The sequence below is a fragment of the Mobula birostris genome, chromosome 3, assembly GCF_030028105.1.
Source record: "Mobula birostris isolate sMobBir1 chromosome 3, sMobBir1.hap1, whole genome shotgun sequence".
Taxonomy (NCBI): domain Eukaryota; kingdom Metazoa; phylum Chordata; class Chondrichthyes; order Myliobatiformes; family Myliobatidae; genus Mobula; species Mobula birostris.
Genome location: NC_092372.1, coordinates 172994555 through 173006529, shown reverse-complemented (window position 1 = coordinate 173006529; position 11975 = coordinate 172994555). Strand labels below are relative to the sequence as shown.

Here is an 11975-nt window from a genome sequence, read left to right as displayed (position 1 = left end):
TTTATCTGAGCAACAACGTAAGCACATTAAAAACAAGGCACGTATGGAAATGACCAAAACAAAGCAGCCATATAAATAAAGATCACCTTTAAGTGGTGTAGTCTGCAGAGAATTTGATTGTTAGCATTCATTTAATCTAATGTTTAATGTTCTTCCATTTTCATTATTGGAAATAACCACACAATTTCTGGGCCTTCAACACTTAAAAACAATTAAATAGGTGAGAAAAAAAGTCTTGGTTGAAGCACATCCATGTGAACTTTAATAGGGGCAGAGAACATTAAAAGTATCCTCCTAAATGACAGACAAAATTTGCATAGAGAACAGCTAACTGTGAATTACATAAACTACTATTTCCTGAATAAAGGACCAACATGTTTTAGATCTGTTGAAGAGAATAAATACAACTTTATTGAAGGATTACAATCCTTACATCTTTCTGTAGTTAGAAACAGCACAATACAGAAACCAGACAGAACTGTGTGAAGGAAGTATCATAAAACAACCAGAACAAAGGATGAAAGTTTCAAGTTGAAATAATGTACATTCCTTGGGTGACTGACCACTGCCCCCTTTTTCCAATTTTAACACTGCAGTTTACAATTAACAGGCTACCATACAAAAATCAGGCATTTCACCATATTGTTCAGGCTGTTTAAAGAGTACTTCTGTTCAGCATACTTTTTAAAATTTGGCCACCAGCAATGCATCTTTGAGGCAGTATTTCTGTAATGCAAGTTTGTGAAAAGTTTATTTAAGTAGCCTGGATTCCTGCTATGCCTCTAGCCAGCAAAACTTCTAGATACTTCGTTTTAGGCACCGTAGTTATGATTTGAATCTGACATTTCCCAATTGAACACCTGGGAAATATAAATAACTTGCCAAAACTGGCTGCAAATTAGCATTATTTTAACAAAGAGATGCAAAGTCCAATAATTAAATTCATCTCATTATTTTCCTCAGAAAACACATCAATAGAATCATTTTTGCAGCAAACTCCCTCTTAATAGCTTCTGTACATACAACGAACAATTCATCGAACGTAGTAGTCCAGTATTTCAAAACAAAAACAGCCTATGATCCTCAGTACATGTTCTGAAGGAAAAAGGAAAGGCAAAGCCAACAATATAGTATTAAGAATCACACAGTAGCTTTTCTTCAGGATGCTTTGTCTTCTGCTATGGATGTATGGGCGGGAGATACAGCTTCTGGCTTACGTGCAATTCTGTCCAGTTCTGCTTGTACATCCGTTAATACGGGTTTATGACCTACAAATAGAAAGGAGCTTGAAATCATTATGATCATTGTAAACACCAGGAAAAACTAGTTATATATCTGTCTGTAATCTTAATTGAACATTTAATCACTTTTGAAATGAGCAATTATCAGTTATCACATGCAATGACTTTGAAGAATCTCAAGTAATTAAAGCAATTCTGTCTTTTATAGGGACAGAACTAACCAAACAACAACTAAAATATGATTTACATTCCAGGTAACCTGTCACACTAATTTGTTTTTGGGTCTCTAAAAGCTTGCACATTGTGAGGATCCCTTGGTGTCTTTTGACAGCAATCCGACTTGCAAGTTTATGAGGAGGCAGGTGAAAGGTGATATAATAATATGACTCTTATGATTGTGGATGCAATCTATCAAGGGATGTTCATTTTTTGTCTTAATAAAGGAAACAAACCAAATCAACTGTGGAAGTATAAACTATTTTGATGACTGGCTTCTTAAAGAGACTACTTGAAGAATGTGCATTTATGTAATTGGCTTTTTTCAGATGGCCAATCATGTAACCTTCGCACAGGAACACAGCAGAATTGAAGCATTTTACATGATCAATATGAATGTCTAAAAATACATTTTTAAAAGCTCCTTTCACCAGATATTCCAGCTGAATCATTTACTCAAAATTGGATTCACTAGCTGTCAATGCAGTAGAAACTGATGACTTATCAGCAAGTGTAGAATTAATATGGTTTATCAGCGGCTATATTTCATTAGGAGTTTGAGGAGACTTGGTGTGACACCAAAGATACTCGCAAATTTCTACAGCTGTAATGTGTTGAGCATCACCGTCTGGTACAGAGGGGCCATTGCACAGGATCAGAAAAAGATGCAGAAGGTTGCAAACTGAGGCAGCTCCATCATAGGCACTGCCCTCCCCAGCATCAATGACATCTTCAAAAGACAAGGTCCATCATTAAGGACCACCATGATGCAGGACATGCCCTCTTCTCACTGCTACCATCGAGGAGAAGGTGCACACTAAATGTTTCAGGAACAGCTCCTTTCCCTCCGCCATCCGATTTCTGAATAGACGATGAACCCATGTTCACTACCTCAACACCCCCCCTTTGCACTAGTTATTAAATTAAAAAAATATATCTTACTGTAATTTATAGCTTTTTATTATGTATTGCAATGCACTGCTGCCACAAAACAACAAATTTCACAACATATTCAGTGCCCATAAAAAGTATTCATCTTCTTTGGAAGTTTTCATGTTTTATTGTTTTACAACATTGAATCACAGTAGATTTAATCTGCCTTTTTGGATATTGATCAAGAGAAAAGATTCTTTCATGTCCAAGTGAAAACAAATTTCTACAAATTGGTTTAAATGCATTACAATTATTAAACACAAAGTAATTGATTGCTTAAGTATTCACCCCCGTCACGTCAGTATTTAGTAGATGTACCTTTGGCAGCAATTACAGCCTTGAGTCTGTGTGGATAGGTCTCTACCATTTGCACATTTGGACACTACAATATTCCTCCATTCTTCTTTACAAAACTGCTGAAACTCCATAGGTTGCATGGGGATCATGAGTGAAAGCCCTTTTCAAGTCCAGCCTCAAATTCTCAATTGGATTGAGTCTATTCTCTGATTTGGCCACTCCAGGATATTAACTTTGTTGTTTTTAAGCCATTCCCTGTGTAGCTTTGGCTTCATGCTTGGGGTCATTTTCTTGCTGGAAAACAAATCTTCTCCCAAGTCGCAGTTCTCTTGAAGACTGCATCAGGTTTTCCTCCAGGATTTCCTTGTATTTTGCTGTATTCATTTTATCCTCTACCTTCACAAGCCTTTCAGGGCCTGCTGCAGTGAAGCATCCCCACAGCATGATGCAGCCATCACCATGCCTCACAGTAGGGATAGTGTGTTTTTGATGATGTGGGGTGTTTGGTTTACACCAAACACAGCGTTTAGTCTGATGGCCAAAAAGCTCAATTTTGGTTTCATCAGACCATAGAACCTTCTTCCAGCTGGTATCAGTCTCCCAAATTACCTCTGGCAAACTCTAGCCAAGATTTCACGTGAGCCTTTTTCAACAGTGGCTTTTTCTTTGCCACTCTCCCATACAGCTGTGACTGGTGAATCACCCAGGCAATAGCTGTTATAGATGCAGTCTCTCCCATCTCAGCCACTGAAGCTTGTAACTCCTCCAGAGTTGTAATAGGTCTCTTGGTGGGCCCCCACACTAGTCCCCTTCTTGCAAGGTTACTCAGTTTTTGAGTGTGGCCTGCTCTAGGCAGATTTACAGCTGTGCCATACTCTTTCCATTTCTTGGTGATAGACTTAACTGTACTCCAAGGGATATTCAGTGACTAGGAAATTTTCTTGTATCCATCTTCTGACGTGCTTTTCAATAGCCTTTTCGTGGAGTTGCTTGGAGTGTTCTTTTGTGTTCATGGTGTAGTTTTTGCTGGGAGGCAGGCTCACTAGCAGTCGGACCTTCCAGATACATGTGTATTTTTACTAAAACCAATTGGAACACCATGACTGCATACAGGTCTCCAAAAACAGATCTCCATTTAACTAATTATGTGACTTCTAAAACCAAATGGCTGCACCAGTGATGATTTGGTGTGTCATATTAAAGGGGAGGAGGTGAATATTCATACAATTATTTTGTGTTTTATATTTGTAATTAATTTAGATCACTTTGTAATATTCTATTTTCACTGCGACAGAAAAGTCTTTTTCTGTTGATCAATGTCAAAAAAGTCAATTAAATCCGTGATTCAATATTGTAAAGCTACAGAACATGAAAACTTTGGCGGGGGGATTCTTTTAATAGCCACTGTACCTGCGATATTAATCCTGATTAGGAGAGGAGTAATATTGAAATTTTCAAATTGAAATAGTAGCACAAAGGAAATTGAGGTTGCCTGGGCACATGGGATTTTTGGCATCTAAATCAACAGCACACCTAAATAATATTGGCTATTTAACTAAGTGCATTGGTTGAGGTATTAGGTAAGTAATGGATACAGGTACCAAAAATGCTTTGATTATTACAAAGAACAGAATTCACTTGTTTAAAAAAAAGCAGAACACAATTAAAATACGGGTTATCACTTCGTAACATTTAAAGTAATGATTGGAATGATAATTTATTTTAATCATATCAAATAGTATTTAAGAATTCACTTTATTTCCAAGGGACAAAAAACCCCGCATAAATATCTATAAATAAATGCCTGTCACTTTCAGCAAGTAGGTGGAACGGAGTTAAAATAACAGCTGTAAAGATATTTTTATTCCAATCTTTTGTGAATCAAATTGAGGATTCTGTTTGAATCTGATCAAGGAATAATGGAATTGCAGACACTGATGAGTCCATTTATAGTTTAGAAACCATAGTGCATTTTGATTTTAATTATAATTTTAGAATGCCACGCAGGTAATTCAAACCACTCTCTCCTAATGTTCATGTCTTCAATTTATTTCATGACAGTTTTGAAGTTCTTGATGTGAAAGTTTTAAATTGGAACATTTTAATCCCAAGCATGTTTAAAAATGAAAATGATTTCCAGTTTCATGAACTAAAGTGGGACAGATATTATAATTTAACACATACTCTGAATATTTCCCAGTAGTAGTCACCATAAGTATTGGCAAGTTTTGTTTGCCTCTAAGAAATGTGAGGAAACAACTTTAAAAGACTTGAGGGATCTTCAGGTTTTATATATAAAAAAAAGAATTTGCTCAACAAAACTAAAAAATTTTAATTAATCTAAAATAGGCAAAGCTCCAATGTTTTAATTATACACAACAATAACTGTAGCATTAGTGTAATGGAATTTTAAAATTATCTTTAGAGTATTTTATAAATCCCTGTACTAATCAGTGCAAACATCAAGAGAAGAAAATCACTGCACAACATTTTAAATAATTTAACATGATTTTAGATTCCTAAAAAAGTGGTTTTAGTCTCTATAAGAAAATACCAAAATGATAGCTTGAAGAAAAAATAAAACTGATGGACTTGTTATGGAAGTCAATTCTAATTAAATCTTGTATCTCAAAAGGGTTCAATGAAATGTACATCTCAAAAAGCCATGAATCAAAAATTGCCCAATATTGCCACAACTAGTTAGGATAGCAGAGTTATGAAAAGGATAATATTACTAAGGTAACACACATGGAATGCTCTCGGCTTGAAATGTCGACTGTTTATTCCTTTCCACAGGTGCTGCCTAGCCTGCTGAGTTCCAGCAGCATTTTGTGTGTGTTACCTTGGATTCCAGCATCTGCAGATTTTCTTGTGTTCGTGATATTATTTCTAAATGGTTAGGGTGGAAAATTTCACTTTTCATTAATATGATCAGTTTCTAATAGAATCTTATACTTATTAGTTTTGTGAGTAATTTGCAACTAACTCCACTAAGTAATACTGAAAGTTTGTAAAATATTTAATTAATTAATAATTAAATATTGACTGTGACTAGCCACTGATGTGGATATCATCAAGTAATCGGGTATATAAAAGACAATATGCACAGCACAAGTTAAGGAGGAGCTGGGTAGAATGCAATTGTAATAAAATCAGGACTATCCAGACACAACATCAGCAATGCATGAAATGATGTGTAGAAATCCTTCCACTAGGCTGTCATAACAAGATTTTTGATAAATACACCTAAATTATCAGCAAAATGTCTTGCAATTCAGTTACTATGTACAAATTATGGCTAAAGTGTTTCTAACACACTTTAAACAGGTCATTCTGACCATCCTGTGCAATTAACAATGGCAGTTTAGCAAATAACTCAAGTTGTTGAATTTAACAAACAGTACCATATGTTCCTCCTTGATTGTAAGGAAATTATTTCAAAATTTTCTCTTTAATCTTGTAATCACTTGGAGTATGTTGTAACATTTCATTTCACCTTGTACTGTCCATTTCTACTGATCTAGCAACTTTATCGTTTACCTACATTGCACTTTTTCAGTAGCTTTTACACTTTATTCTGCATTATTATTGTTTTACCTTATTCTAGCTCAATACACTGTGTAACAATTTGATCTGTATGAGCAGAATGGAAGGCAACCTTTTCACTCTATCTTGGTACATGTGACAATAATAAATCAATATATTTCTTTAATTGAAAAACATCCAAAATTTGAAATTTTATTAATCAACACTTGTAGATTTGTACAACTGTTACTGAATCCAATGAAAATACATTTTAAAAGCTATTTCATATAGCCTTGTATTTAATTATATAACGTAACATCTAAACAACATGAAAACATTTCAAATAACCCATGTCTTATATTACAAATTTATCAATTTATTGCTAGGTCCAAAGACTTGACTGCAGATTTCTCAATGGAAACTATTACAATGACACAGGAACATAAACAGCTATCTATTTAAATGGCCATTGCATCTTGGGACTCTTGGCAAGTTGAACAAGATCTGGGGTAAATAGAATTAACCTTCCACTTTATTAAAAAAAAGGATTAAACATTCTCCAATTCTCTCAATTGCCAATGTGCTAAAATGAAAATTTTACAATACAGATGATTCCCATTACTGGGGGTGGGGCAGTGCAATTTCAGTAATGCAAAACCATGCCATCTGCACATCCATTAAGAAACCCAAGCTGGAAAAAAACTGTTAAATTATGTTCCCCCACAGATTCCATCAGAGTGAATTTTATTGTGTTTTTTACAATTTTGGATGGTGATTTGTGAATTCTGTAAGGGCAAATAACTGTAATATAGAGGTTGCTAGTATTGGCTAAGTTTTTAAAAATTCCCACAGTTGAATTTGACTATAAAGGAGTTTAAATTTGCTCTGGAATGAAGAAGCAAGGATTACCACTAAATAAAAGGTAATCTGGGGGAAAACTCCATAGAAATTTCCATAGAAAATCTGATGCAATTCATTAAACATCCCATTATTTATTTTCTTTGCTGCTTTCTTTGAGGCATCATTTCTGAGTCAGGTCACCTGAGGGCAGCCAGCCACTGGGTTTCTCAACACTCACACCACGCTGGAGGAACTCAGCAGGTCGGGCAGCATCAGTGGAAACGATGAGTCGACGTTTCGGGCCAGAACCCTTCGTCAGGACTGCAGAGGCCCTATAAAGAAGGTGGGGAGAGGGTGGGAAGGAGAAGGTTGGTAGGTTCCAGGTGAAGAACCAGTAAGGGGAAAGATAAAGGGGTGGGGGAAGGGAGGCAGGGAGGTGATAGGAAAGGTGAAGAAAGAATAGGGGAAAACACAATGGGTAGTAGAAGGAGGCAGGACCATGAGGGAGGTGGTAGGCAGCTGGGGGAGGGGGCAGAGTGACATAGGGATAGGGGAAGGGAGAGGGAGGGAATTACCGGAAGTTGGAGAATTCTATGTTCATACCAAGGGGCTGGAGACTACCTAGACAGTATATGAGGTGTTGCTCCTCCAATCTGAGTTTAGCCTCATCATGGCAGTAGAGGAGGCCATGTATGGACATACCTGAATGGGAGTGGGAAGCAGAGTTGAAGTGGGTAACTACTGGGAGATCCTGTCTGTTTTGGCGGATGGAGCGGAGGTGCTCGATGAAGCAGTCCCCCAATCTGTGTCGGGTTTCACCGATGTAGAGGAGGCTGCACCAGGAGCACTGGATGCAATAGATGACCCCAACAGACTCACAAGTGAAGTGTTGCCTCACTTGGAAGTTCTGTTTGGGGCCCTGAATGGTGGCAAGAGAGGAGGTGTAGGGACAGGTGTAGCACTTGCGCTTACAGGGATAAGGTGGGAGATCCGTGGGGAGGGACGTGTGGACCAGGGAGTCACGGAGGGGCCGATCCCTGCGGAAGGCAGAGAGGGGTGGAGAGGGAAAGATGTGCTTAGTGGTGGGGTCCTGTTGAAGGTGGCAGAAGTTGCGGAGGATAATGTGTTGCATCCGGAGGCTAGTGGGGTGGTAAGTGAGGACAAGGGGAACTCAGTCCCTGTTGTGGTGGCAGGAGGATGGGGTGAGAGCCGAAGTGCGGGAAATGGAGGAGATGCGGGTGAGGGCATCATTGATGACAGCAGAAGGGAAACCACGATCCTTAAAGAAAGAGGACATTTGAGATGTCCGGGAATGAAAAACCTCATCCTCGGAGCAGATGCGGTGGAGACGGAGGAACTGGGAATAGGGAATGGCATTTTTGCATGTGGCAGGGTGGGAAGAGGTATAGTTGAGGTAGTTATGAGAGTCAGTGGGCTTGTAGAAGATGTCAGTGGACAGTCCGTCTCCAGAGATGGAGACCAAGAGATCGAGAAAGGGGAGAGAGAAGAGGGAGAGAGAAGTGTCCCGAGACTGGGTTTCTCAACTTGGCTTTTCTTGACTTGTTAACCTGAAAGCTACTGCCATTATTAGTAGACCGAATAGAGTTAACATTGCAAAATAGTTAACCTTGTTCATTGTACAGTGCCTATAAAAAGCACTCACCACCCCCACCCCTGGAAGTTTTCATGTTTTACAACATTGAATCATAGTGGATTTAAATTGGCTTTTTTGACACTGATCAACAGAAAAGACTCTTTCATGTTAAAGTGAAAACAAATTTCTACAAATTGGTCTAAATTTATCATTAAACACAAAATAATTGATTACATAATTACTCACCCCCTTCAAGTCAGTATTTAGTAGATGCACCTTTGACAGCAATTACAGCCTTGAGTCTGTGTGGATAGGTCTCTACCAACTTTGCACATCTGGACACTATCATGTTCTCCGATTTGTCTAACAAGATTGCTCAAGCTCTATCAGATTACATGGGGATCATAAGTGAACAACCCTTTTCAATTTCAGCCACAAATTCTCAATTGGATTGAGGTCTGGATTCTGACTTAGCCACTCCAGGATATTAACTTTGTTGTTTTTAAGCCATTCCTGTACAGCTTTGGCTTTATGGCTGGGATCATCTTCTCCCAAGTCACAGTTCTCTTGGAGACTGCATCAGGCTTTCCTTCAGGGCATCCCTGTATTTTGCAGCATTCATTTACCCTCTACCTTCAGAAGCCTTCCAGGACCTGCTGCAGTGAAGCATCTCCACAGCATGATGCAGCCACCACCATGCTTCACAGTAGGGATGGAGTGTTTTTAATTATGTGCGGTGTTGTTTGGCTTTTGCCAAACACAGGGTTTAATCTGATGGTCAAAAAAGCTCAATTTTGGTTTTTATCAGACCATAGGACCTTCACCCAGCTGACCTCTGAGTCTCCCACATGCCTTCAGTCCAACTCTAGCCGAGATTTCATGTGACTATTTTTCAACAGTGGTCTCCTTTTTGCCACTCTTCCATAAAACTGTGAAGCACCCAGGCAACAGTTGTATGTACAGTCTCTCTCATCTCAGCCATGGAAGCTTGTTACTCCTCCAGAGTTGTCATTGGCCTCCCCCACTACTCCCCTTCTTACACGGTCACTCAGTTTTTGAGGATGGCCTGTACTAGGCAGATATACAGCTGTGCCATATCTTTCCATGTCTTGATGATAAACTTAACTGTAGTCCAAGGGATATTCAGTGACTTGGAAATCTTCTTGTATCCATCTCCTAACTTGTGCTTTTCAATAACCTTTTTTGCAGAGTTGCTTTGCATTTTCTTTTATCTTTATTGTGTAATTTTTGCCAGGATACAGACTAACCAGCAGTTAGAGCTTCCAGCTACAGGTGCATTTTTACTACAATCAATTGAAACACCTTGACTGCACACAGGTGATCTCCATTTAACTAATTATGTGATGTCAGAAACCAATTGGCTGCACCAGTGATGATTTGGTGTGTCATATTAAAGGAGGTGAATGCTTATGCAATTCATCATTATGTATTTTATATCCGTAACTAATTTAGATCACTTTGCAGAGTTCTGTTTTCACTTTGACAGGATTCTTTTTCTGTTGATGTGTCAAAAAAAAGCCAAATTAAATTTGGCACCCCAATCAGTGGTGCTCGTTTAAAGGAGAGTTTTGTGGGTGTTTGGTGTCATTCTGGTGGCCCAGTCAGTAACAGGAGCAGTGCATAGTGAGGAGGCTTCTTGAGTTGGCCCTGGGTAAATTGTCCAGGTAAGTTTCTGTTAAGTTTCCCCTTTTTCTTACTGTGTCAGGGGCACTTAGTATAATTTATGTGTTCTTCAAGCTGGATGTTGGGAATCCTGGGAGACCCAGAGTCTCCCAGGGAACTACATCTGTGTGAAGCGCATCCAGCTTGTAAGGGAGAGTGAGACCATCGACTGGAGTTACAGGGAAGTAGTCACCCCTAAATTGCAGGTGGCAGGTAGCCAGGTGACTGTCAGGAGAAACATAGAAAATAGGTGCAGTAGGCCATTTGGCCCTTTGAGCCTGCACCGCCATTTATTATGATCATGGCTGATCATCCAACTCAGAGCCCTGCCCCAGCCTTCCCTCCATACCCCCTGACCCCTGTAGCCACAAGGGCCATATCTAACTCCCTCTTAAATATAGCCAATGAACTGGCCTCAACTGTTTCCTGTGGCAGAGAATTCCAGATTCACCACTCTCTGTGTGAAGAAGTTTTTCCTAATCTCAGTCCTAAAAGGCTTCCCCTCTATCCTCAAACTGTGGCCCCTCGTTCTGGACTTCCCCAACATCGGGAACAATCTTCCTGCATCTAGCCTGTCCAATCCCTTTAGGATTTTATATGTTTCAATCAGATCCCCCCTCAATCTTCTAAATTCCAACGAGTACAAGCCCAGTTCATCCAGTCTTTCTTCATATGAAAGTCCTGCCATCCCAGGAATCAATCTGGTGAACCTTCTTTGTACTCCCTCTATGGCAAGGATGTCTTTCCTCAGATTAGGGGACCAAAACTGCACACAATACTCCAGGTGTGGTCTCACCAAGGCCTTGTACAACTGCAGTAGTACCTCCCTGCTCCTGTACTCGAATCCTCTCGCTATGCCAGCATACCATTTGCCTTTTTCACCGCCTGCTGTACCTGCATGCCCACTTTCAATGACTGGTGTATAATGACACCCAGGTCTCATTGCACCTCCCCTTTTCCTAATCGGCCACCATTCAGATAATAATGTTTTCCTATTTTTGCCACCAAAGTGGATAACTTCACATTTATCCACATTAAATTGCATCTGCCATGAATTTGCCCACTCACCCAACCCATCCAAGTCACCCTGCATCCTCTTAGCATCCTCCTCACAGCTAACACTGCCACCCAGCTTCGTGTCATCTGCAAACTTGGAGATGCTGCATTTAATTCCCTCATCCAAGTCATTAATATATATTGTAAACAACTGGGGTCCCAGCACTGAGCCTTGCGGTACCCCACTAGACACCGCATGCCATTCTGAAAAGGTCCCGTTTATTCCCACTCTTTGCTTCCTGTCTGCTAACCAATTCTCCACCCACACCAATACCTTACCCCCAATACCGTGTGCTTTAAGTTTGCACACTAATCTCCTGTGTGGGACCTTGTCAAAAGCCTTTTGAAAATCCAAATATACCACATCCACTGGTTCTCCCCTATCCACTCTACTAGTTACATCCTCAAAAAATTCTATGAGATTCGTCAGACATGATTTTCCTTTCACAAATCCATGCTGACTTTGTCCGATCATTTCACCGCTTTCCAAATGTGCTGTTATCACATCCTTGATAACTGACTCCAGCAGTTTCCCCACTACCGACGTTAGGCTAACCGGTCTATAATTCCCTGGTTTCTCTCTCCCTCCT

General features: G+C 39.5%; 1 protein-coding gene across 3 annotated transcripts in view; it reads right to left on the bottom strand.

The window, feature by feature from the left end:
- Positions 1-320: 320 nt before the first annotated feature.
- Positions 321-11975, bottom strand: part of LOC140195421 (cytoplasmic dynein 1 light intermediate chain 1-like) — a 105430-nt gene continuing 93775 nt past the window's right edge. Inside the window, exon 12 of one of the 3 annotated variants that reach the window (XM_072253692.1) lies at positions 321-1268. In XM_072253692.1, coding sequence (XP_072109793.1) covers positions 1159-1268 — 110 coding nt within the window. In that variant the 3' untranslated portion in view covers positions 321-1158. The remainder of the gene's footprint in view (positions 1269-11975) is intronic. The other 2 variants (XM_072253691.1, XR_011885467.1) reach the window with 2 other exon arrangements.